The following is a 27,975-nucleotide window of genomic DNA, read 5'->3' as shown; positions in this document are numbered from 1 at the left end:
ATATTTCCCTCCCCACCCCTTTCCACCTTCCGCAAAGACCATTCCCTCCGTGACTACCTGGTCAGGTCCACGCCCCCCTACAACCCGCCCTCCCATCCTGGCACTTTCCCCTGCTACCGCAGGAACTGTAAAACCTGTGCCCACACCCCCTCCCTCACCTCTATCCAAGGCCCTAAAGGAGCCTTCCACATCCATCAGAGTTTTACCTGCACATCCACTAATATCATTTATTGTATCCGTTGCTCCCGATGCGGTCTCCTCTACATTGGGGAGACTGGGCGCCTCCTAGCAGAGCGCTTCAGGAAACATCTCCAGGACACCCGCACCAATCAACCACACCGCCCCGTGGCCCAGCATTTCAACTCCCCCTCCCACTCTGCCGAGGACATGGAGGTCCTGGGCCTCCTTCACCGCCGCTCCCTCACCACCAGATGCCTGAAGGAAGAACGCCTCATCTTCCACCTCAGAACACTTCAACCCCAGGGCATCAATGTGGACTTCAACAGGTTCCTCATTTCCCCTTCCCCCACCTCACCCTAGTTCCAAACTTCCAGCTCAGCACTGTCCCCATGACTTGTCCGGACTTGTCCGACCTGCCTAGCTCCTTTTCCACCTATCCACTCCACCCTCTCCTCCCTGACCTGTCACCTTCATCCCCTCCCCCACTCACCCATTGTACTCTATGCTACTCTCTCCCCACCCCACCCTCCCCTAGCTTATCTCTCCATGCTTCCAGCTCACTGCCTTTATTCCTGATGAAGGGCTTTTGCCTGAAACGTCGATTTCGCTGCTCCTCGGATGCTGCCTGAACTACTGTGCTCTTCCAGCACCACTGATCCAGAATCTGGTTTCCAGCATCTGCAGTCATTGTTTTTACCACCCTGTTTCTCCCAGTTCACCTGCATATTGAAGTCCCTCATGATGATCGGAACAGTGCCTTTCTTACATGGCTTTTCTATTTTGTGATTTAGTTTCTTCCCCACATCCTGACTACTGCTCACAGGCCTGGACATCACTCCCATCAGGGATTTCTTTTCTCTTTGCGGTTCCTCAACTCTTCCCACAGAGATTCCAAGCTTTCCAATCCGATCATGCTTCTTAGGTACATTGGGTCATAGTGACATACATCACGGAAACAGACCCTTCAGTCCATACCGACCAGATATCCTAACCTAATTATCGCCCAATTACCAGCACCCGGCCCACATCCCTCCAAACCCTTCCTATTCATATACCCATCCAGATGCCTCTTAAATGTTGTAATTGTACCAGCCCCCACCACTTCCTCTGGCAGCTCATTCCATACACGTACCACCCTCTGTGTGAAAAAGCTGCCTCTTAGGTCTCTTTTATATCTTTTCCCTCTCACCCTAAACCTATGCCCTCTCGTTCTGGACTCCCCCACCCCAGGGAAAAGACTTTGCCTATTTATCCTATCCATGCCCCTCATAATTTTGTAAACCTCTATAAGGTCACCCCTCAGCCTCCGACACTCCAGGGAAAACAGCCCCAGCCTGTTCAGCTTCTCCCTGTAGCTCAAATCCTCCAACCCTGGCAACATCCTTGTAAATCTTTTCTGAACCTTTCAAGTTTCTCAACATCTTCCCAATAGGAAGGAGACCAGAACTGCACGCAATATTCCAACAGTGGCCTAACCAATATCCTGTACAACCACAACATGACCTCCCAACTCCTGTACTCAATACTCTGACCAATAAAGGAAAGCATACCAAACGCTGCCTTCACTATCCTATCTACCTGTGATTCCAGTTGTTATTGATTTAATTTCATTTCTTACCAGCAAGGCAACTCTGCCCTTTCTCTGCCATTCTACCTGTCCTTTCGGGAGAATGTGTATCTTTGGATATTCAGTTCCCTGGTCTGATTCCCTTGCTGTCACGTCCCTCTGATACTCACAGAAGTATTGCTGCCAAACAAACAAGCCTGTGTTTTGATGGTAGCAGATAAGAAATGCTCTGATACCAATGCAATGTATCATCGCACTGAAACATTAACTATGTTTCTCTCTCCGCGATACCTGACCCACTGAGTATTCACTGTACCTTCTGCTTTCACTTCAAATTGTCTCGAACACTGAGTATTCATTCTGTTATTACCTGAGTGAGTAAAGGAACCCGATTTCTCCTGTTTCTTGTCACGAGCAGACACACTCGTCTTGCTCTTTATCTTGATCGAGCTGAGTGCACTCACAGAATCTACAGGCAAGAGAACAAGGTCAGGTCAACAGGCATTCCCACAGTCCCACGGTAGGGTGGGGGATGGAGAGGTAGAATGGACATTTCGGAAAGGACATAGGTGTCAACAGTTCAGGGTGCAGAGCAATAGAGAGTGGGTCAGAGGAACTTTCAGAGGAAGGAGAGGGAGCATTTGTTAAGGGTGAGGAGAGCAAGCAATAATCCAGTCGGAATTCCTTAAGGGAAGTTATAATCTAATCAATCACGATCTGATTGAATGGTGGATCAGACCCGAAGGACCAAGTGGCCCACTGTTGCTGCTTGTTTGTTTATTGTCTGAGTAAATCTCTGTACAGCAAGGCAGAGATCAACACGCCTAACTGATCCTGAAAGTAGGACTGTCCATATCCTCCTCCTATTATAATACAAAGATATTGTGAGTTATTGATTACACATAACAATCAATCTCCATTCAAGAGTTGAGAGCAAACATGGAAATGGGAAATTCCTAACAGAACATGGAACATTCCAGCACAGTACAGGCCCTTCGGCCCTCGATGCTGTGCTGCCCTGTGAAGCCAATATAAAGCCCATCTAACCTACACTATTCCATTCTCATCCATATGCTTATCCAATGACCATTTAAATGCCCTTAAAGTTGGCGAGTCTCCTGCTGTTGCAGACAGTGTGTTTCATGCCCCTACTACTCTCTGAGTAAAGAAACTATCTCTGTCATCTGTCCTATAATTATCACTCCTCAATTTAAATCTATGTCCCTCGTGCTAGCCATCACCATCCGAGGAAAAAGGCTCTCCCTGTCCACCCTATCTAACCCTCTGATTATCTCAGATGTCTCAGTTAAGTCACCTCTCAACCTTCATCTCTCCAACAAAAACAGCTTCAAGTTCCTCAGCCTTTCCTCACAAGACCTTCCCTCCATACCAGGCAACATCCTAGCAAATCTCCACTGAATCCTTTCCAAAGCTTCCACATCCTTCCTACGATGTGGTGAACAGAACTGTACACAGTACTCCAAGTGTAGTCACAACAGAGCTGCAGCATGACCTCACGGCTCCAAAACTCAATCCCTTTACCAATAAAAGCTAAAATATTGTATGCCTTCTTAACAACCCTATCAACCTGGGTGGCAACTTTCAAGGATCTGTGTACCTGGACACTGAGATCTCTCTGCTCATCCACACTACCAAGAATCTTACCATTAGCCCAGTACTTTGCATTCCGGTTATTCTGACCAAAGTGAATCACCTCACACTTGTCCGCATTAAACTCCATTTGCCACCTCTCAGCCCAGCTCTGCAGCTTATCCATGTCTCTCTGTAACCTCCAACATTAGATTAGATTAGATTACTTACAGTATGGAAACAGGCCCTTCGGCCCAAAAAGTCCACACCGACCCTCCAAAGTAACCCACCCAGACCCATTCCTCTACATTTACCCCTTCACCTATCACTATGGGGCAATTTAGCATGGCCAATTCACCTAACCTGCACATTTTTTTTGGACTGTGGGAGGAAACCGGAGCACCCGGAGGAAACCCACGCAGACACGGGGAGAACGTGCAAACTCCACACAGTCAGTTGCCTGAGGCGGGAATTGAACCCCAGTCTCTGGTGCTGTGAGGCAGCAGTGCTAACCACTGTGCCACCATGCCGCCCACATCCTTCGTCACTATCCACAACTCCACCGATCTTAGTGTCATCTGCAAATTTACTAACCCACCCTCATCCAGGTCATTTATAAAAATGACAAATAGCAGTGGCCCCAAAACAGATCCTTGCGGTACATCGCTAGTAACTGGACTCCAGGATAGACATTTCCCATCAACTACCACCCTCTGTCATCTTTCAGCAAGCCAATTTCTGACCCAAACCACTAAATCACCCTCAATCCATGCCTCTGTATTTTGTACAATAGCCTACTGTGGGGAACCTTATCGAATGCCTTGCTGAAATCCATATACACCACATCAACCGGTTTACTCTCATCTACCTGTTTGGTCACCTTCTCAAAGAACTTAATAAGGTTTGTGAGGCACGACCTACCCTTCACAAAACTGGGCTGACTATCCCTAATCAAATTATTCCTTTCTAGTTGATTATAAATCCTATCTCTTATATTCTTTTCCAACACTTCACCCACAACTGAAGTGAGGCTCACTGGTCTATAATTACCAGGGTTGTCTCTACTCCCCTTCTAGAACAGGGGAACCACATTTGCTATCCTCCAGTCTTCTTGCACTATTCCTGTGGACAATGATGATTTAAAGGTCAATGCCAAAGGCTCGGCAATCTCCTCCCTGGCTTCCCAGAGGATCCTGGGATAAATCCCATCCGGCCCAGGGGACTTATCTATTTTTATACTTTCCAGAATTGCTAACACCTCCTTCTTTTGAACCTCAATCCTATCTAGTGTAGTAGCCTGTATCTCAGTATTCCCCTCGCCAACATCATCTTTTTCCAGTGTGAATATTGACAAAAAATATTCATTTAGCGCTTCCCCTATCTCCTCCGACTCCACACACACACAGCTTCCCACTGCTGGCCTTGATGGGCCCTGATTATTCTCCTGTCATTCTTTTATTCCTGATGTATTTATAGAAACTTTTAAAGTTTTCCTTGATCCTATCTGTCAAAGACTTCTCATGTCCCCCCCTGGCTCTTCTTAGCTCTTTCTTTAGGTCTTTCCCAGGTTACATGTATCTCTAAATAGGAATTCATATCTCCCAAGCACTGACAACTCAGTGTACACCATCTCTCAAACTAACCCCAGACTGTATTCCAAATCATTATCTTCTGAAAGTGATTTTATTTGGGTGTCATTGTCTGGGCCCAGCATTTATTGCCCCTCACCAGTTGCCCTGGAGAAGGTGGGGGTGAGCTGCCTTCTTGACCCGCTGTCATCCACGTGCTGTGGGTAAGACCCACAATTCCCTTAGGGAGGGAATTCCAGGATTCTGACCCAGCAACATCGAAGGAACAGCAATATATCTCCAAGTATGATTGCGAGTGGCTTTGAGAGGAACTTGCAGGGGGTGGTGTTCCCATGTATCTGCTGCCCTTGTCCTTCTGGATGGAAGTGGTGGTGGATTTGGAAGGTGCTGTCTGAGGGTCTTTGGTGAATTTCTGCAGTGCGTCTTGTAGATGGTACACACTGCTGTTACTGAGCGTCAGTGGGTAAGGAAGGGAGGGGATGTTTGTAGATGTGGTGCCAACCAAGTGGGGGCTGCTTTGTCCTGGAATCAGAGAGGAGGAGGGTTTAAGATTTACAGACACAATGATAAATGGAGACTGTTAGAATGAGGAGTGAACTGGAAAGTTCATTTGATGTAGCCAGACATACAAAGCCTTAGGCAGGGACTTGCAGGATTTTAACCCAGCAATCTTTAAACGTGTCACTTCAATAACAGCATCCACCATTTCCCATCCAATGTCCAGGATTCAGGGTTATCTTACACAGTGTTGAATGATTCCGAGGGCTTCAATAGACTTAGCAAGCTGGAGCAACTGTGGCAGCTGGTGATCAATATGAGGAGCAGTGAATTCACCCAAGTAGCCCTCAGAAAGTTGCATCAGGACTGTTCCCAATTTCACAGCAAATTGGAATGATTTACATGTGGGAACTCAATCTAATTTGCAGATGAGGGAGGGTGAACTGAACATGATGAGTGAGTGAGAAAATGCTTGAAGATACAGTACACTGTGAATAAATGTGAGGTCATCCACTTTGGGAACAAAGACAGGAGGCAGATTATTATCAAAATGCTGACAGGTTGGGAAAGGGGGTGGTGAAATGAGGCACTTGTCTCCTTGTTCACCAGTGCTGACCTGAGGAAGGATGCTCTAGCGATGGAGGGAGTGCTATAACGTTTTCCCAGGCTGATCCCTGGGATGGCAGGATTAATGGATGATGAGAGATTAGATCGGTTAGGACTATATCCACTGAAATCTAGAAGAATCGGGGAATCTCACAGAAATCTGTAAACTAACAGCACAGGACAGAGTAAATGCAGGAGAATTGTTCCTGATGACAGTCTTGTCCAGAACCAGGTGCCACAGTCCACAGGGTTTGACATTCCGGACTAAGGTGAGGAGAAATGGCTTTTCCGAGCCAGTGGTGAAGCTGTGGAATTACTATCACAGAAAGGGGCTGAAGCTAAAATATTGAATGTTTTTAAGAAGGAGTTAAATATAGTTCTGAGGGACAAAGGGATCAAAGGGTGTGGAGAGAGGGTGGGAACTGGGGACTGGATTGGCTGATCAGACATGATCATATTGAATGGGGCAGCAGGATTGAAGGGCTGAGTGGCCTACTCCTGCTCTTGTTTTCACTACAAGTGGGGGCATAACTGAAGCATTTTGGGTGATGTGAAATAGTCAGAGGCTGAAGTGAGTGTCCTCCCATCACGTGTCTTTATTGAAAGATGCAGGCTCCTTGCCTGGCCCCACAACTTACCGCTCTTTATGGATTTCCCTTCCTTTGGAATCTTCTCCTGACTCACAGGGGAAGGGGTTGACTCAGCCTGAGTTGGGGAAGGCAGCATTTCGGCCTCCACAGGTTTCTCTGACACCACATCTGTGAATTCAGACAATGCACAGCATTAGCTCCCCACCATCCTGAATCTCTTCACAGCCACAGAATAGGCTGATGTTTTTACAATGAGATCACTAAAGCTGAGAGGGTTTCAGTAAATGTGGCAAACTGTTTCTACACAGGAAGAACAAAGAACAATACAGCTCAGGAACAGGCCCTTCGGCCCTCCAAGCCTGTGCTGATACATTTTGCCCTTCTATAATGTGGCTGGATGGGCCGCTCAAAATGGTGGACTTACAAAAAACTGGATACTAAATAAAGCATGCTTGGAAATCGAGCCAAGCATTAGCCAGAAGTGAAATAAACAAGCTACAGAGCCAGCCAGGCTGCAGCTGCAGACAGCACAATATACAACTAACCCAGCCCACTCCGAGGGCAATAGGAAACGTTGAGTTGTTTTCCAGGACAAAGGGGCACCTCACACCCATATTTCGGAAAAGCTACTTAACCTACGCACCCCTAACACCTTCAGGAATGGAGGCTCAAAAATCACCCCACCATCAACACATCAATGTCTGATTGGGCCTGATCGATCAGGGTGGTCAAGCTTTGATCAATCCATTTGGGAGGAATCAAAGCCCCTCCCAAAGGGGAGAGAAAGCTTCCAGGTGTAGAAATGACCACATCACCACCATCGGGAGGAGCAACCCCAGGACAACCACCAGAGAAAGGAGACGGCCCAGGGACAACTGGGAGATAACAACCAGCCTATCACTGCCATGTGGATCAGGGCCAGGACCCAGTGTGGTGGGACATACTCATCCAGGGTTATAGTTACAAGATACTTAATTAGATTGATTGCATTAATTGTTAGTTCATAGTGTATTTGTTATTATAGTATTAATTGTATTGAAAGAGATAAAGATAATTTCTTCTTACTGTTAAGAGTCGACCCTAAGTTATTTGCTGAATGTAAGGGTCAAAACACACTGTGTGGCAAGTGTAACAATGCTGAACCTATCTTCCCTTACAGGATCCGTATCCCTGTATTCCCTTTCCTATCCCTGTATTTATCCAGGTGTTTCTGGAATGTTGCTATTGTGTCTGCTTCCACCACCTCCTCAGGCAGCTCCTTCCAGACCCTCCCCACCCTTTGTGTAAAATACATGCCTCGCACATCTCTTGTAAACTAGCCCCCCCCACCACTCTGTACCTTGAACCTGTGACCCTGAGTAAGTGACCCCTCCACCCTGGGTAAAAGCCTCGTACTCCACACGATCCCTGCCATTCACAACTGGATAAACTTCTGTCAGGCCGCCCCTCGAATCCCTGCGTTCCAGTGAAAACCAGCCCAGTCCATCCAACCTTCCTCCATCGCTAAACTCCCCCCAGGCCAGGCAACATCCTGGGAAACCTTTTCTCTACCATCTCCAAAGCATCCAAACCCTTCAGGTAGTGCGGTGACCAGAACTGTATGCAATATTCCAAGTCTGACCAAACTAAAGTTCGATAAAGCTGCAGCATAACCTGCCCATCCTTATTCTCAATGTCCCCTCCAATGAAGGAAAACATGCTGTAGGCCTCTTTCACTTGCCTCTCCACCTGCACTGCCACCTTCGATGATCTGTGGACCTGCACACCCAGAGCCCCCTGAACAGCAAAACTCCAAAGGGTTCTGCCATTCACTGTATAATTCCCACCTGAACCTGACCTTCCAAAATACATCACCTCACACTTGTCCAGATTAAACTCCATCTGCCATCTTTCTGCCCAAGCCTCCAACTGATCTATATCCTGCTGTATCCTCTGACAATGCTCCTCACTATCCACATCAGCACCAATCTTTGTATTGTCCACAAACATACTAATTAGACCCAACCACACTTCCTCCAAATCATTTATGTAGACCATGAACAGCAGACGTTCCAGCACTGACCCCTGTGGAACACCACGAGTCACAGCCCTCCATTCCAAACAGCATCCTTCTGTCTCCTATCACTAAGCCAGTTCTGTACCATCTTGCCAGCTCATCCCTGTTACAGTTATGAAGCTGGAGGCATGAACTGTAATTGTAAGAGAGAATCCTGTTCTGAACTGAAAGTATAACATAGCAAAGATAAGTGGGAAAACGAAGGACTGGGAAGCTTTTAAGGAACAACAGAGGATTACTAAGAAGGAAATACGCAGAGAAAAAATGAGGTACGAAGGTAAACTGGCCAAAAATATAAAGGAGGATAGCAAAAGCTATTTTAGGTATGTGAAAGGCAAAAAAATGGTTAAGACTAAAATTGGGCCCATTCAGACAGAAACAGGGGAATATATTATGAGGAACAAAGAAATGGCGGAAGAGATGAATTGGTACTTCAGATCTGTGTTCACTGGGGAAGACACAAGCAATCTCCCTGAGGTAACAGTGGCTGAAGGACCTGAACTGAAGGGAATTTATATTTGCCAGGAATCGGTGTTGGAGAGACTGTTAGGTCTGAAGGTTGATAAGTCCCCGGGGCCTGATGGTCTACATCCCAGGGTACTGAAGGAGGTGGCTCGGGAAATCGTGGATGCGTTGGTGATCATTTTCCAGAGTTCAATAGATTCGGGATCAGTTCCTGTGGATTGGAGGGTGGCTAATGTTATACCACTTTTTAAGAAAGGTGGGAGAGAGAAAACAGGAAATTATAGACCAGTTAGTCTGACCTCAGTGGTGGGAATGATGCTGGAGTATATTATAAAGGATGAAATTACGACACATCTGGATAGTAGTAACAGGATAGGTCAGAGTCAGCATGGATTTATGAAGGGGAAATCATGCTTGAATAATCTTCTGGAATTTTTTGAGGATGTAACTCTGAAGATGGACGAGGGAGATCCAGTAGATGTAGTGTACCTGGACTTTCAGAAAGCTTTTGACAAAGTCCCACACAGGAGGTTAGTGAGCAAAATTAGGGCGTATGGTATTGGGGGCAAAGTACTGACTTGGATTGAAAGTTGGTTGCTGATAGGAAACAAAGAGTAGTGATAAACGGCTCCATTTCGGAATGGCAGGCAGTGACCAGTGGGGTACCGCAGGGATCAGTGCTGGGACCGCAGCTTTTTACAATATATGTTAATGATATAGAAGATGGTATCAGCAATAACATTAGCAAATTTGCTGATGATACAAAGCTGGGTGGCAGGGTGAAATGTGAGGAGGATGTTAGGAGATTACAGGGTGACCTGGACAAGTTAGGTGAGGGGTCAGATGCATGGCAGATGCAGTTTAATGTGGATAAATGTATGGTTATCCACTTTGGTGGCAAGAACAGGAAGGCAGATTACTACCTAAATGGAGTCAAGTTAGGTAAAGGAGCAGTACAGAGAGATCTGGGTGTTCTTGTACACCAGTCAATGAAGGCCAGCATGCAGGTACAGCAGGTAGTGAAGAAGGCTAATAGCATGCTGGCCTTCATAACTAGAGGGATTGAGTATAGAAGCAAAGAGGTTCTTCTGCAGCTGTACAGGACCCTGGTGAGACCACACCTGGAGTATTGTATGTAGTTCTGGTCTCCAAATTTGAGGAAAGACATTCTGGCTATTGAGGGAATGCAGCGTAGGTTCACGAGGTCAATTCCTGGAATGGAGGGATTACCTTACACTGAAAGACTGGAGCGTCTGGGCTTGTATACCCTTGAGTTTAGAAGACTGAGAGGGGATCTGATTGAGACATATAAGATTATTAAAGGATTGGACACTCTGGAGGCAGGAAACATGTTTCCGCTGATGGGTGAGTGCCGAACCAGAGGACACAGCTTAAAAATACGGGTTAGACCATTTAGGACAGAGATGAGGAGAAACTTCTTCACCCAGAGAGTGGTGGCTGTGTGGAATGCTCTGCCCCAGAGGGCAGTGGAGGCCCAGTCTCTGGATTCATTTAAGAAAGAGTTGGTTAGAGCTCTCAAGGATAGTGGGATCAAGGGTTATGGAGATAAGGCAGGAACAGGATACTGATTAAGGATGATCAGCCATGATCATATTGAATGGTGGTGCAGGCTCGAAGGGCAGAATGGCCTACTCCTGCACCTATTGTCTATTGTCTATTATCAGAGGATGGGTCATTGGTGAACAGGCAGATCCTGCTTTCAGACAGTCAGTGAGGGAGAATAGACAGTTGATGGAGCAAAGTTTCAGTCAGTGTGATGGGTTGCAGTATGTCTATTTTAACACAAGAAGTATTGGGAATGAGGGAGATGAACTTAGAGCATGGATCAGCATTTGGAGCTACGATGTTGTGCCATTATGGAGACTTGGATGTCACAGGGGCAGGAATGGTTGTTGAATTTTCTGGGTTTAGATGTTTCAAAAGGAATGGGGGGGGGGGGGGGGAGTAAAGGGATGGAGGAGTGGCATTGCTCATCAGGGATAGTATCACAGCTACAGAAAGGGAGATCGTCGAGGAGGGTTTGAACACAGAGTCGGTGTGGGTGGAAGTCAGAAACAGGAAAGGAGCAGTCACTTTATTGGGAGTTTTCTACAGACCACCAGGTAGCAACATTGACACAGAGGAGCAGATTGGAGGCAGGTTTTGGACAGATGCAGAAGTAACAGGGTTGTTGTCACGGGCGACTTCAACTTCCTCAATATTGATTAGAAGTTCCTTCGCGCAGATGGTCTGGATGGAGCTGATTGTGTCAGGTGTGTTCAGGAAGGATTCCTGACTCAATATGTAAATAGCCGACCAGTGGGGAGGCTATATTGGATTTGGTGCTGGGCAATGAACCAGGTCAGGTGTCAGATCTCGGTGGGAGAGCATTTCGTGGTAGTGATCACAACTCCCTGACCTTTACTATACTCATGGAGAGGGAAAGGAGCAGACAGGATGGGCAAGTATTTAATTGGGGGAGGGGTGGAATTACAATGGCATTAGGCAGGAACTGTTGAGCTTCAATTGGGAACAGATGTTCTCAGGGAAATGCACGACAGAAATGTGGAGGATGTTTAGGAAACACTTGCTGCGAATGCTTGGTACAACATAGAACATAGAACAATCCAGCGCAGAACAGGCCCTTCGGCCCTCGATGTTCTGCCGATCTGTGAACTATAGGAGTAACAAGAAGATGGATTACTGGGCTAATGGTAGGCTACTTGGTAGTGTGGATGAGCAGAGGGATCTTGGTGTCCATGTACACAGATCTCTGAAAGTTGCCACCCAGGTAAATAGTGCTGTGAGGAAGGCATATGGTGTACTGGGCTTTATTGGTAGAGGAATTGAGTTCCGGAGTCCTGAGGTCATGTTGCAGTTGTATAAGACTCTGGTGCGGCTGCATCTGGAGTATTGTGTGCAGTTTTGGTCGCCATACTATAGGAAGGATGTGGAGGCACTGGAACGGGTGCAGAGGAGGTTTACCAGGATGTTGCCTGGCATGGTAGGAAAATCTTATGAGGAAAGGCTGAGGCACTTGGGGCTGTTCTCATTGGAGAAGAGAAGGTTTAGGGGAGATTTGATAGAGGTGTATAAGATGATTAGGGGTTTAGATAGGGTTGACACTGAGAACCTTTTACCGCTAATGGAGTCAGGTGTTACTAGGGGACACAGCTTTAAATTAAGGGGTGGTAGGTATAGGATAGATGTTAGGGGTAGATTCTTTACACAGCGGGTTGTGAGTTCATGGAATGCCCTGCCAGTAGCAGTGGTGAACTCTCCTTCTTTATGGTCATTTAAGCGGGCATTGGATAGGCATTTGGAAGTTATTGGGCTAGTGTAGGTTAGGTAGGATTCGGTCGGCGCAACATCGAGGGCCGAAGGGCCTGTACTGCGCTGTATCTTTCTATGTTCTATGTTCTATTCTCAGCTCGTCCCCTACACTATCCCCTCATCATCCAAGGATTGTTTAAATCTCCCGAATGGGGCTGAGTTGACTACATTGGCAGGTAGGGCCTTCCACGCCCTTACCACTCTGAGTAAAGAACCTGCCTCGGACATCTGTCTCAAATCTGTCACCCCTCAACTTGTAGCGATGCCCCCTCATACAAGCTGAAGTAATCATCCTAGGAAAAAGACTTTCATTGTCTGCCCTATCTAATCCTCTGATCATCTTGTATGTCTCTATCAAATCCCCTTTTAGCCTTCTTCTCTCCAATGAGAACAGACCCAAGTCTCTCAGCCTTGGTCTAATTTTATTGCTAGGCTGTTTAAGAAAGTCATGGATAGTTTCGGCATTCAGCACTTTAAATCAAGTTCATACCTTCCTGAAACCCAGGGAACTTTGGGAAGGTGGTATCAGACCCTGAAGACCATGTTAAGAGCGTACTGTCGGGATTACCCGAATGATTGGGATAAAGGTATCTCACTCATATTGTATACCATGAGAGGAATCGACTCTGTCTAAGGGGAAGATTATAAATGGATTAAAGTTAGAATTAGTGGTGTTATAAGTTGATGACTTATAACTGTTTGCCTATAGCTAGAGTTTAATTGCTTGTAACAAATAGTAGTTCTTGTTCTTGATCAGTAATCTGATGCTTTCTCTCTGTCTGGGTCTGGGGTCTGCTGGAAAATAGTCTTAGGGTGTTGTTTTTTGATCAGAGCATACTCAATGGATTGAAGGGCTTTTTCTGTGCTGTAGATTTCCGTGACTCTATGAAAATCAGGTAAATTGGCAACTTTGTTGACTTGAGAAAACGTTTAAGTTTTGTAACAACCTCAACAAATAGTGAGGCTTGATTTTCCACACATTACCGCAGTGAGGGTCGTGGCCATGGATACAGGCTGACAGTTGGTGTTGCTGAGAAAGTTAATGCTCACCTTTACATTGTTTCTTGTACAAAGCTTCGACCAAGACAAGCTCCAGTTTTTCCAGCAACTCAGCGTGCTCTAGTTCCCCGTTCACCCTCACCAGAATCTTCTGTTTCACCTCGAACCACTCCTCCAACTTGGGCCAATGGTCAAGAAAGCCCGTGAGTCTGTGAAAGGAGCCATGGGGGAGTCACGTTTACATCATAACCCAGCTACACCACCCTCCGAGCCCACGTCACACTAACACGGTCAGGGACTCACCAGATCCTGACTTCAGTCATCAACCCTGTGGGGTCACAGGGGTCACGGCTCACTTTGGTTGATTTAGTGATGGAGGTTGGGGAGAATCGCTGGATATTCATGTACCAGGATGATTCGGCTGACGTTTCTTCACCAGGCCAGTCTCACAACAGCTGCAGGGTCACTGGTAGTTAGGAGTCAGGAACAGGAGGAGGCCAATCAGCTTCTCAAGCCTGTTCCACCATCCAACGAGATCATGGCTGATCCATGGCCTAACTCCATATCCCTTAATATCTTTGTTGAACAAACCAACTCTCTCAGATTTAAAATTAACAACTGATCCTTCATTCACTGCCAGTTGTGGGAGAGTTCCCAACTTCTCTCAGTCATTCTGTGTCAAAGTGCTAACTAATATCGCTCCTGAATGGCCTGGTCTACATTCCCAGACTATGCCCTCTCAACCTAGAATGCCCAACCAATGGATATAGTTTATCTGTCTTTTCTTGTTAATATCTTGATGATTTTGATCAGACCACCCCTTAACTTTGTGAATTCTGGAGAAAACAGGTCTAATTTGTATAATCTCCCCTCATTACTTAGCCCTTGAAGTCCAGGTATCATTGTTGTAAACCACATTGTACTCTCTCCAAGGCCAACACATCCTTCCTAAGGTGTGGTACCCAAATCTGCTCTCAGTACTCAAAATTGAATTTAACCAGGATGTTATATACCCGCAGAATAATGTCTGCATCCTGAAACCCCAGGCCTTGAGATGTAAAGGCCAGTATTTAATTAGCTGGCTTGATTATTTTCTGCACCTGTTTGTGTCAGTTTAAATATCTGTGCACCTGAACACCCCCATGCCTCGTTGGATACCCATAGTATTTAACTTAATACCATCTAGAAAGTACCCTGATCTATCTTTTTTTTTGTGTATAAACTGAATAACCTCTCGCTTCCTTACATCGGACTTCATCTGCCACAGTATTACTCATTCATTTAGTTTGTCAATATCCCTTTGTAACTTTATGCTGTCATCTACACTATGCCACCAACTTTGTCATCAACAGATTGAGATATATAGCTTTCTACGGCACTATCCAAGTTGTTAATAGACGAGGTGAATAACTGAGGCCCTAACACAGATCCCTGCCAACGTGAACACCCACCCATTATTCCTCCTTTCGGTCACCTGCCACTCACAATTTCCCAGCCATGTCAGTAATTTGTCCTCAATTCCATCGACTACTACCTCAGTTAAAGTCTCCCTTCTGTGAGACTCTATCAAATTATTTTTGGAAATCCATACAAACACCACCCATTAAACATTCCCCTCTCCACAACCTTAGTCACCATTTTATAAATTTGAGAGAAGTTTGTCAGCTATGACCTAGCTGCCATGAATCTCTGCTGTCTCTCTCTCCCTGAATAACTGGAAACCTGCAAGGTTTAATTACCCCCCTCCTTGATAACTGTCCCACCACAGAGATTAGTCATTCTCCTGAGAAAGGGGGGACTGCAGGTTCCTGCATTGCAGGCTGGCTGCCTGGGAAAGGGCTCAACGTTGAGTCACTCACTGGCAACAGGGGTCATGGGAGGGTCACTTATTAAAGCCAGTGGTAATTATGGGGTCGCCTCCCTGTGGGTCACTCACTGAGGTCGAGGGTCACTGTGGGCCCCTCACTGAGGTCGAGGGTCACTGTGGGCCCCTCACTGAGGTCAAGGGTCACCACGGGCCCCTCACTGAGGTCGAGGGTCACTGTGGGTCACTCACTGAGGCCGAGGGTCACTGTGGGCCCCTCACTGAGGTCGAGGGTCACGATGGGGGATGAACAGAGGCCTGAGTTCATTGTCAGGAATTGACGGGGGTCAGGTATCAAGGCAGGAGGTCAGGGGTGAGAATGGGTTCACTCACCGGGGCACCAGTTGCTCTTGTTCATGGCTGCTGCTTTCTCTAACAGCCAGAGTTCTTTGGCTACTCTGCTGCATGCTGCCTGATCTCAGGCTCTCACTCCCAGAGACCGAACTGACTGAGGGAAAGAGAGATAACACTGCCTGAGTCAATGTCCAAACTACAGAGACTGCAACTTACAACTAGCAACACATTCACTTATCAATCCTTTAGGAAATAGTTAACTGTGGAAACTCTCCATTGCTCTCTATGTCCCAGGGTCTCCCTCACCGTGCTCTCCATCTCCATCTCTCTATCCCAGACTTTCTATCCCTGTCTCTCTAGCCCAGTCTCTATCCTAGTCTCTAAGCCAGTCCCTCCAGCCCAGTCCCCCTTATCCCAGTTTCTCTATCGTAGTCTCTGTCCCCAGTCTCTATTCCAGATTCTCTCTCCCAGACTCGGAGAAAGTGAGGGCTGCAGATGCTGGAGATCAGAGCTGCGCTTCCCTAACTCAGTCCCTATCCCAGTCTCTGTATCCCAGTCTCTCTCTATACCCCAGACTCTCTATCTCAGTCTCCCTAACCCAGTCCCTATCCCAGTCTCTCTATCCCAGTCTCTCTCTATACCCCAGACTCTCTATCCCAGTCACCCGATCCCAGTCCCTATCCCAGTCTCTGTATCCCAGTCTCTCTCTATACCCCAGACTCTCTATCCCAGTCACCCGATCCCAGTCCCTATCCCAGTCTCTGTATCCCAGTCTCTCTCTATACCCCAGACTCTCTATCCCAGTCCCTATCCCAGTCTCTGTATCCCAGTCTCTCTCTATACCCCAGACTCTCTATCCCAGTCACCCAATCCCAGTCCCTATCCCAGTCTCTCTATCCCAGTCTCTCTCTATACCCCAGACTCTCTATCCCAGTCACCCGGTCCCAGTCCCTATCCCAGTCTCTGTATCCCAGTCTCTCTCTATACCCCAGACTCTCTATCCCAGTCACCCGATCCCAGTCCCTATCCCAGTCTCTCTATCCCAGTCTCTCTCTATACCCCAGACTCTCTATCCCCAGTCTCCCTAACCCAGTCCCTATCCCAGTCTCTGTATCCCAGTCTCTCTCTATATCCCAGTTTATTCCTGATGAAGGGCTTGTGCCCGAAACGTCGAATTTCCTGTTCCTTGGATGCTGCCTGACCTGCTGCGCTTTAACCAGCAACACATTTTCAGCTCTGATCTCCAGCATCTGCAGACCTCACTTTTTATCCCAGTCTCTATCCCAGTCTCTATCCCAGTCACCCGATCCCAGTCTCCCTCTCCCAGTCTCTCTATCCCAGATTCTGTATCCCAGTCCCTTTATCCCAGTCTCTCTGTCCCAGTCCCTTTATCCCAGTCTCTGTTCCCAGTCTCTATCCCAGTCTCTGTTCCCAGTCTCTATCCCAGTCTTTCTCTATATCCCAGACTTTATCCCAGTCTCTCTATCCCAGTCTCTCTCCCTATCCCAGTCTCTCTAACACAGTCTCTATCGCAATCTCTCTCTATATCCCAGTCTCTATCCCAGTCCTCCGATCCCAGTCTCCCTCTCCCAATCTCCCTCCCTATCCCAGACTCTATCCCAGCCTCTGTTCCCAGTCTCTCCCTCACCATGCGGTGTTGCAGTGTCAGTTGTTAGTGGAGCCTGCCTTACTTGTACTCTCGGAATGTCGAGCCAGGACGGTGTTGTCGGAAACATCCAGCAAGATGGCGATGTCCAGAGCGGGCTGTGGAGGGGGAGGGTCTTTGGGAGCCCTCGGGTCAAAGACCAGGCTGGTCTTGGACTTCTTGGTGTGACCTGCTGCTTTGTCAGGGTCACGCCCAGTCAGCCACTTCTCCAGCAGTTTGGCTTGGTGAACAGTCACTGGGAAACCATCCAGAATCCAGCCACAATCTACCGGCAGAGTGCTGCAGGAAAACCAGGAGACCAGGTGAAGATGCTGCCGAAAGGTCAGTGCACACTCTGTCAATGCAAGCTCACACGTTTATCACAGGATAGTTTCATGAAACTGGACTCCCCACAAGGAACACTCATCAATTTATTACAGAAACATGAAAACCTCATGCAAACTAAACTTTGGGAACCTGCAAGTTTTCCATTTTAGCCTTTTCCTCCACCATCCCCAGTAATGGAGCAGGACACCAGGCACCTGCAATGGTGCTACTTACCGTATACTCGCAACAATAATCTCCACCAGCAACTCATCTGGAACACTGCTCCCTTTCCTCAGAAACTTGGAGGCTCTCGCTCCCAGCTCAGCCCTGATACTCGGCTGAAAGTAAAATAGACAGTCAATGTACACAACCACATCCAAACGGGAGAGGGAAGAAATGCTAAACCCAGTCACAGTACGGAAATCACAGACCCTCACTGGGGTACAGTCCCCCACACACAGACCCTCACTGGGGTACAGTCCCCCACACACTGACCCTCACTGGGGTACAGTCCCCCACACACAGACCCTCACTGGGGTACAGTCCCCCACACACTGACCCTCACTGGGGTACACTCCCACACACACTGACTCTCACTGGGGGACAGTCCCACACACACTGACCCTCACTGGGGTACAGTCCCACACACACTGACTCTCACTGGGGGACAGTCCCACACACACTGACCCTCACTGGGGGACAGTCCCACACACACACTGACTCTCACTGGGGTACACTCCCACACACACTGACTCTCACTGGGGTACAGTCTCACACACACTGACTCTCACTGGGGGACAGTCCCACACACACACTGACTCTCACTGGGGTACAGTCCCACACACACTGACTCTCACTGGGGTACACTCCCACACACACTGACCCTCACTGGGGTACAGTCCCACACAAACTGACCCTCACTGGGGTACAGTCCCACACATACTGACCTTCACTGGGGTACAGTCCCACACACACTGACTCTCACTGGGGTACAGTCCCACACACACTGACCCTCACTGGGGTACAGTCCCACACATACTGACCTTCACTGGGGTACAGTCCCACACACACTGACTCTCACTGGGGTACAGTCCCACACACACACTGACCCTCACTGGGGTACAGTCCCACACACACTGATTCTCACTGGGGTACAGTCCCACACACACTGACTCTCACTGAGTACAGTCCCACACAAACAGACCCTTACTGGGGTACAGTCCCACACACACTGACTCTCACTGGGGTACAGTCCCACGCACACTGACTCTCACTGGGGTACAGTCCCACACACACACACTGACTCTCACTGAGTACAGTCCCAAACAGACCCTTACTGAGGTACAGTCCCACACACACTGACTCTCACTGGGGTATAGTCCCACGCACACTGACCCTCACTGGGGTACAGTCCCATACACACAACTGCCTCACAGTACCAGGGTCCCAGGTTCAGTTCCTGCCTCGGGTGACTGTCTGTGCAGTTTGCACGTTCTCCCCGTGTCTGCAGGGATTTCCCCCGGGTGTTCCGGTTTCCTCCCACAATCCAAATATATGCAGGTCAGAGTGAACCGGCCATGCTGAGTTGCCCATAGTGTAGGTGCATTGGTCGCAGGGGAATGGGTCTGGGTGAGTTACTCTTCGAAGGGTCGGAGTGGACTGGTTGGGCTGAAGTGCCTGTTTCCACACTGTAAGGAATCTAATCTAATCTAATCATACCAAACACCTTCTTCACTTTTCCACCTATCCACTCCACCCTCTCCTCCCTGACCTATCACCTTCATCCCCTCCCCCTCTCACCCATTGTACTCTATGCTACTCTCTCCCCACCCCCACCCTCCTCGAGCTTATCTCTCCACGCTTCAGGCTCACTGCCTTTATTCCTGATGAAGGGCTTTTGCCCGAAACGTCGATTTCGCTGCTCCTTGGATGCTGCCTGAACTGCTGTGCTCTTCCAGCACCACTGATCCAGAATCTGGTTTCCAGCATCTGCAGTCATTGTTTTTACCTTCTTCACTATCCTATCCACCTGAAACTCCACTTTCAAGGAGCTATGAACCTGCACTTCAAGGTCTCCTGGTTCAGCAACACTCCCTAGGACCTTACCATTAAATGTATAAGCCCTGCTAAGATTTGCTTTCCCAAAATGCAGCATCTAAATTAAACTCTATCTGCCACTCCTCAGCCCATTGGCAGGTGTGTGAATACTCCAGAGAATGTGAATATATTGAAGAAGGAAGTTTTGGGCATTTGGAATTACATTAATGTAGACAAGTCCCCAGGGCCAGATGGGATCAATCCCAGGTTCCTGCAAGAGGCATTAGCAGATACCTTCACATCCTCATTGACCGTGTGTGAGGTTCCAGAGGACTGGAGATTAGCCAGGCTGAGATTGTTTAAGGAAGGGAGCAGAGATAATCCAGGAAATTAAAGGCTGGTGAGCCTGATGGCTCTGGTCGGGAAGCTCTTGGAGAAGGTACTGAGGGACAAGATATACGCCGCTTTGAAGAAAATGGACGAGTTAGTGACAGGCAGCATGCTTTTATATCGGGAAAGTCATGTTTCACCGACGGGATGGAAGTTTGTGAAGAGGTGGCAAGAATTATTGATGAGGGAGGGGCAGATTGGTACAAAAATTAAAATCACATAGGGTTCGGGCTAGGCTGGCGAGATGGATACAAATCTGTCTTGGTCACAGAAGACAGAGGGTACAGTGCAGTCTGTGTCTGTCTGGGCTCTTGTCTGGAGGAGACCTGGTACCAGCCTGATCAGATTACAGGAGGTGTCGCAGTGTGTTCAGACTGTCACCTGAAGGTCGATCTTGCTGGGGACAGTTGCCTCTGATTCCGCTGACTCCTGGACATCCACCTGTGGTGAGGACTCTGAAAGACAACCACAAGCCGTGCAGCTCGTTATAAATTGCTGACACCAAGACCCACTCTCATACCACTATGTCTACTCTCACAAAGTAACAGTGAGAGTGACCATCAGGAATATTTACTGTTCAGGACAGTGTCCCTGGAGTCAAGAGAGACTCAGAAATAGTGACCCTTGGAGGAAGAGACCCTCAGGGACAGTGACTCTCAAGGACAGTGACCCTCGGGGACAATGACCCTCAGGGACAGTGACCCTCGGGGACAATGACCCTCGGGGACAATGACCCTCGGGGACAGTGACCCTCGGGGACAGTGACCCTCGGGGACAATGACCCTCAGGGACAGTGACCCTCGGGGACAGTGACCCTCGGGGACAATGACCCTCGGGGACAGTGACCCTCGGGGACAGTGACTCTCAGGGACAGTGACCCTCGGGGACAGTGACTCTCAGGGACAGTGACCCCGGGGACAGTGACCCTCGGGGACAGTGACCCCGGGGACAGTGACTCTCAGGGACAGTGACCCTCGGGGACAGTGACCCTCAGGGACAGTGATCCCGGGGACAGTGACCCTCGGGGCAGTAACTCTCAGGGACAGTGACCCTTGGGGACAGTGACTCTCAGGGACAGTGACCCCGGGGACAGTGACCCTCGGGGACAGTGACCCCGGGGACAGTGACTCTCAGGGACAGTGACCCCGGGGACAGTGACTCTCAGGGTCAGTGACCCTCGGGGACAGTGACGCCGGGGACAGTGACCCTCGGGGACAGTGACTCTCAGGGACAGTGACGCCGGGGACAGTGACTCTCAGGGACAGTGGCCCTCGGGGACAGTGACCCCGGGGACAGTGACTCTCAGGGACAGTGACCCTCGGGGACAGTGACCACGGGGACAGTGACCCTCGGGGACAGTGACCCTCGGGGAGAGTGATCCTCAGAGACAGTGACCCTCAGGGACAGTGACCCTCAGAGATAGTGACCCTCAGAGACAGTGACCCTCAGGGACAGTGACTCTCAGGGACAGTGACCCTCTGGGACAGTGACCCTCAGGGACAATGACCCTCGGGGACAGTGACCCTCTGGGACAGTGACCCTCAGGGACAATGACCCTCGGGGACAGTGACCCTCGGGGACAGTGACCCTCAGGGACAGTGACCCTCGGGGAGAGTGACCCTCGGGGACAGTGACCCTCGGGGAGAGTGATCCTCACAGACAGTGACCCTCGGGGAGAGTGATCCTCACAGACAGTGACCCTCGGGGACAGTGACCCTCAGAGATAGTGACCCTCAGAGACAGGGACCCTCTGGGACAGTGACTCTCAGGGACAGTGACCCTCAGGGACAATGACCCTCGGGGACAGTGACCCTCAGTGACAGTGACCCTCGGGGACAGTGACCCCAGGGACATTGACCCTCAGAGACAGTGACCCTCAGGGACAGTGACCCTCGGGGACAATGACCCTCAGGGACAGTGACCCTCGGGGACAGTGACCCTCGGGGACAGTGACCCTCAGGGACAATGACCCTCGGGGACAGTGACCCCGGGGACAGTGACCCTCAGGGACAGTGACTCTCAGGGACAGTGACCCTCGGGGACAGTGACTCTCAGGGACAGTGACCCCGGGGACAGTGACCCTCGGGGAGAGTGATCCTCAGGGACAGTGACCCTCGGGGATAGTGACCCTCGGGGACAGTGACCCTCAGGGACAATGACTCTCGGTGACAGTGACCCTCGGGGACAGTGACCCCGGGGACAGTGACTCTCAGGGACAGTGACCCTCGGGGACAGTGACCCTCGAGGACAGTGACCCTGGGGACAGTGACCCTCAGGGACAGTGACCCTCAGGGACAGTGACCCTCGGGGACAGTGACCCCGGGGACAGTGACCCTCGGGGATAGTGACCCTCGGGGACAGTGACCCTCTGGGACAGTGACCATCGGGGACAATGACCCTCTGGGACAGTGACCCTCGGGGACATTGACCCTCAGAGACAGTGACCCTCGGGGACAGTGACCCTCGGGAACAGTGACCCTCAGGGACAGTGACCCTCGGGGACAGTGACCCTCAGGGACAGTGACCCTCGGGGACAGTGACCCTCGGGGAGAGTGATCCTCAGAGACAGTGACCCTGAGGGACAGTGACTCTCAGGGACAGTGACCCTCTGGGACAGTGACCCTCAGGGACAATGACCCTCGGGGAGAGTGACCCTCAGGGACAATGACCCTCAGGGACAGTGACCCTCTGGGACAGTGACCCTCTGGGACAGTGACCCTCGGGGAGAGTGACCCCGGGGACAGTGACCCTCAGGGACAGTGACCCTCGGGGACAGTGACCCCGGGGACAGTGACCCTCGGGGATAGTGACCCTCGGGGACAGTGACCCCGGGGACAGTGACCCTCGGGGATAGTGACCCTCGGGGACAGTGACCCTCTGGGACAGTGACCATCGGGGACAATGACCCTCTGGGACAGTGACCCTCGGGGACATTGACCCTCAGAGACAGTGACCCTCGGGGACAGTGACCCTCGGGAACAGTGACCCTCAGGGACAGTGACCCTCGGGGACAGTGACCCTCAGGGACAGTGACCCTCGGGGACAGTGACCCTCGGGGAGAGTGATCCTCAGAGACAGTGACCCTGAGGGACAGTGACTCTCAGGGACAGTGACCCTCTGGGACAGTGACCCTCAGGGACAATGACCCTCGGGGAGAGTGACCCTCAGCGACAATGACCCTCAGGGACAGTGACCCTCTGGGACAGTGACCCTCGGGGAGAGTGACCCCGGGGACAGTGACCCTCGGGGACAGTGACCCTCGGGGACAGTGACCCCGGGGACAGTGACCCTCGGAGAGAGTGATCCTCAGGGACAGTGACCCTCGGGGACAGTGACCCTCAGGGACAGTGACCCTCGGGAACAGTGACCCTCAGGGACAGTGACCCTCGGGGACAGTGACCCTCAGGGACAGTGACCCTCGGGGAGAGTGACCCTGAGGGACAGTGACCCTCAGAGATAGTGACCCTCAGAGACAGTGACCCATAGGGACAGTGACTCTCAGGGACAGTGATCCTCTGGGACAGTGACCCTCAGGGACAATGACCCTCGGGGACAGTGACCCTCTGGGACAGTGACCCTCAGGGACAATGACCCTCGGGGACAGTGACCCTCAGGGACAGTGACCCTCGGGGAGAGTGACCCTCGGGGACAGTGACCCTCAGGGACAGTGACCCTCGGGGACAGTGACCCTAGGGGAGAGTGATCCTCAGAGACAGTGACCCTTGGGGACAGTGACCCTCAGGGACAGTGACCCTCTGGGACAGTGACCCTCGGGGACAGTGACCCTCGGGGAGAGTGACCCTCGGGGACAGTGACCCTCGGGGACAGTGACCCTAGGGGAGAGTGATCCTCAGAGACAGTGACCCTTGGGGACAGTGACCCTCAGAGATAGTGACCCTCAGAGACAGGGAACCTCAGGGACAGTGACTCTCAGGGACAGTGACCCTCTGGGACAGTGACCCTCAGGGACAGTGACCCTCGGGGACAGTGACCCCAGGGACATTGACCCTCAGGGACAGTGACCCTCAGGGACAGTGACTCTCGGGGACAGTGACCCTCGGGGACAGTGACTCTCAGGGACAGTGACCCTCGGGGACAGTGACCCCAGGGACAGTGACCCTCGGGGACAGTGACCCCAGGGACATTGACCCTCAGAGACAGTGACCCTCAGGGACAATGACCCTCGGGGACAGTGACCCTCGGGGACAGTGACTCTCAGGGACAATGACTCTCGGGGACAGTGACCCTCAGGGACAGTGACTCTCAGGGACAGTGACCCCGGGGACAGTGACCCTCGGGGACAGTGACCCTCAGGGACAGTGACCCTCAGAGACAGTGACCCTCGGGGAGAGTGATCCTCAGAGACAGTGACCCCAGGTCAGTGACCCTCAGGGACAGTGACCCTCAGAGATAGTGACCCTCAGAGACAGTGACCCTCAGGGACAGTGACCCTTAGAGATAGTGACCCTCAGAGACAGTGACCCCGGGTCAGTGACCCTCAGGGACAGTGACCTTCAGGGATAGTCACCCTCAGGGAAAAGTGACCCTCAGGGACAGTGACCCTCAGAGACAGTGACCCTCAGGGACAGTGATCCTCAGGGATAGTGACCCTCAGGGAGTGACCCTCAGGGATAGTGATCCTCAGGGATAGTGATCCTCAGGGAGTGACCCTCAGGGTTAGTGATCCTCAGGGATAGTGATCCTCAGGGAGTGACCCTCAGGGATAGTGATCCTCAGGGATATTGATCCTCAGGGATAGTGACCCTCAGGGAGTGACCCTCAGGGACAGTGATCCTCAGGGATAGTGACCCTCAGGGAGTGACCCTCAGGGATAGTGATCCTCAGGGATAGTGACCCTCAGGGAGTGACCCTCAGGGTTAGTGATCCTCAGGGATAGTGATCCTCAGGGAGTGATCCTCAGGGATAGTGATCCTCAGGGATATTGATCCTCAGGGATAGTGACCCTCAGGGAGAGTGACCCTCGGGGACAGTGACCCTCAGGGACAGTGATCCTCAGGGACAGTGCCCCCAGGGACAATGACCCTCGGGGACAGTGACCCTCAGGCACAGTGACCCTCGGGGACAGTGACCCTCAGGGACAGTGATCCTCAGGGACAGTAACCCTCGGGGAGAGTGACCCTCGGGGACAGTGACCCTCAGGCACAGTGACCCTCGGGGACAGTGACCCTCGGGGACAGTGACCCTCAGGGACGGTGACCCTCGGGGACAGTGACCCTCAGGGACAGTGATCCTCAGGGACAGTGACCCTCGGGGAGAGTGACCCTCGGGGACAGTGACCCTCAGGCACAGTGACCCTCGGGGACAGTGACCCACGGGGACAGTGACCCTCAGGGACAGAGGACATCACGTCTTTGATGTGCCTTTCTATTTTCTCACACACCAGCACCACCGTGATCCCACCAATGTCCATGTGATCCACCTACCAGTTTCAGCAAGTGTCTTGCTGCTTTGTGAAGTGAGTTCAGTCAGACCAGTCAGTCGCTCTTTTGATGGATTCTTGGTGGGGACAGTGGAGGGCTCCTGGCTGGAACTTGCCTGTGGACTTCCTGCAGTTTCCTGGGCGTCCAAAATGGCAAAACTCGCATGATCCAATGTTTCTGTGTCAGAGCTCACCTGAAAAATATCATCATGGTCACATCTCCCAGCCGGAGGATGGAGCCTGAGTCAGTGAGAGGGACAGTGATGAGGAGAAGGATAAAAAGGGGAGGAGGGTGACAGGGAGGGGAGGGGAGGACAGGGTAAGGGGGATGAGAGAGGTTGTGGGAAGTTCTGGGCCAAGGAGATGAGGTGGAATGGTGTATGGGTGGAGTTGGGCAATATGGATCAGGAGCAGAGAGCAGGAAGTGAAGTCCGGGCCGGGGACTTTCTGGTTATAACGGAACTGATCGGAATGTGATCAGGTGAGAGTCGGACAGGAGCAGAGCAGAATTGGAGGGGGACAATGGTGTCAGACAGACCCACATGGTCAAGCAGGGTCACTGTCTCTGAGGCGTACTGGGCTTTATTGGTAGAGGAATTGAGTTCCGGAGTCCTGAGGTCATGTTGCAGTTGTATAAGACTCTGGTGCGGCCGCATCTGGAGTATTGTGTGCAGTTTTGGTCGCCATACTATAGGAAGGATGTGGAGGCATTGGAACGGGTGCAGAGGTGGTTTACCAGGATGTTGCCTGGCATGGTAGGAAGATCGTATGAGGAAAGGCTGAGGCACTTGGGGCTGTTCTCATTGGAGAAAAGAAGGTTTAGGGGTGATTTGATAGAGGTGTATAAGATGATTAGGGGTTTAGATAGGGTAGACACTGAGAACCTTTTTCCGCTAATGGAGTCAGCTGTTACTAGGGGACACAGCTTTAAATTAAGGGGTGGTCGGTATAGGACAGAGGTTAGGGGTAGATTCTTTACACAGCGGGTTGTGAGTTCATGGAATGCCCTGCCAGTAGCAGTGGTGGACTCTCCCTCTTTATGGTCATTTAAGCGGGCATTGGATAAGCATATGGAGGTTATTGGGCTAGTGTAGGTTAGGTAGGCTTCGGTCGGCGCAACATCGAGGGCTGAAGGGCCTGTACTGCGCTGTATTTTTCTATGTTCTATGTTCTATGTTCTATGACCTTTACCATAGTCACACAGGATTACATGGTAAGGAATATGTTTTAGATAAAAGTATTATTGGAACGTAATATCATGGTTTAAAGATTAGATTACTTACAGTGTGGAAAGAGGCCCTTCGGCCCAACAAGTCCACACCGACCCGCCGAAGCGCAACCCACCCAGACTCATTCCCCTACATTTACCCCTTTACCTAACACTACGGGCAATTTAGCATGGCCAATTCACCTGACCTGCACATCTTTGGACTGTGGGAGGAAACCAGAGCATCCAACAGAAACCCACACAGACACGGGGAGAATGTGCAAACTCCACACAGTCACCTGAGTCTGGAATTGAACCCGGGTCTCTGGTGCTGTGAGGCAGCAGTGCTAACCACTGTGCCACCGTGCCGCCCACTTTTCTTTCCAGTCCACACCGACCATGTTTCCTAAACTACACTAGTCCCACCTGCCTGTGTTGGGCCATATCCCTCCAAATCTTTCCTATTCATGTACCTATCAAAATGTCTTTTAAATGTTGTAACTGTGCCTGCGTCCATCACTTCTTCTGGCAGTTCATTCCACACGTGAAACACTCTGTGTAAAAAGGTTGCCCCTCATGTTCTTTTTAAAGTTTTCTCTTCTATCACCTTAAAAATATGCCCCTTCCAGTGTATCTGTTAACAATCCTGAGGGAGGTGAGAGAGGAAATAGCTGGGCCCTGACAGATATCTTTGTAGCATCGTTAAACACAGGTGAGGTGCCGGAGGACTGGGGGGTTGCTCATGTTGTCCCCCTGTATAAGAAGGGCAGTAGGGATATTCCGGGTAACTACAGACCAGTGAGCCTGATGTCGGTGGTGGGAAAGTTGCTGGAGAGGGTACTGAGGGATGGGGTTTATTTATATTTAGAAAAGAATGGGCTAATCAGTGATAGGCAACATGGTTTTGTGTGGAGAGATCATGCCGTACCAACTTAATAGAGTTCTTTGAGGAAGTGACCAAGTTGCTAGATGAAGGAAGGGCTGTTGATGTCATATACATGGACTTTAGTAAGGTGTTTGATAAGGTTCCCCATGGTAAACTAATGGAGAAAGTGAAGTCACATGGTGTGCAGGGTGTTCTAGCAGGTGGATAAAGAACTGGTTGAGCAACAGGAGACAGAGAGTAGTAGTTGAAGGGAGTTTCTTGAAATGGAGAAAGTGACCAGTGGGTGTTCCCCAGGGGTCAGTGCTGGGGTCACTGTTGTTTGTGATATACATAAATGATCTGGAAGGGAGCACTGTTGGTCTGATCAGCAAGTTTGCAGATGACACGAAGATTGGTGGAGTAGCAGAAAGCA

At 50.3% G+C, this 27,975-nt stretch overlaps 1 protein-coding gene across 1 annotated transcript in view; it reads right to left on the bottom strand.

Annotated features, from left to right (window-relative positions):
• Positions 1 to 27,975, bottom strand: part of spef2 (sperm flagellar 2) — a 244,563-nt gene that overhangs the window by 127,133 nt on the left and 89,455 nt on the right. The window contains exons 13-20 of the mRNA XM_060847113.1: positions 25,475 to 25,664; positions 20,412 to 20,485; positions 17,838 to 17,941; positions 17,323 to 17,576; positions 15,671 to 15,785; positions 13,525 to 13,682; positions 6,669 to 6,788; positions 2,118 to 2,216 (exon numbers count right to left, since the gene is read on the bottom strand). Coding sequence (XP_060703096.1) covers positions 2,118 to 2,216; positions 6,669 to 6,788; positions 13,525 to 13,682; positions 15,671 to 15,785; positions 17,323 to 17,576; positions 17,838 to 17,941; positions 20,412 to 20,485; positions 25,475 to 25,664 — 1,114 coding nt within the window. The remainder of the gene's footprint in view (positions 1 to 2,117; positions 2,217 to 6,668; positions 6,789 to 13,524; positions 13,683 to 15,670; positions 15,786 to 17,322; positions 17,577 to 17,837; positions 17,942 to 20,411; positions 20,486 to 25,474; positions 25,665 to 27,975) is intronic.

Source organism: Hemiscyllium ocellatum, chromosome 2 (assembly GCF_020745735.1).
Source record: "Hemiscyllium ocellatum isolate sHemOce1 chromosome 2, sHemOce1.pat.X.cur, whole genome shotgun sequence".
Classification (NCBI taxonomy): Eukaryota; Metazoa; Chordata; class Chondrichthyes; order Orectolobiformes; family Hemiscylliidae; genus Hemiscyllium; species Hemiscyllium ocellatum.
This window is presented reverse-complemented; position numbering and strand designations above follow the sequence as displayed.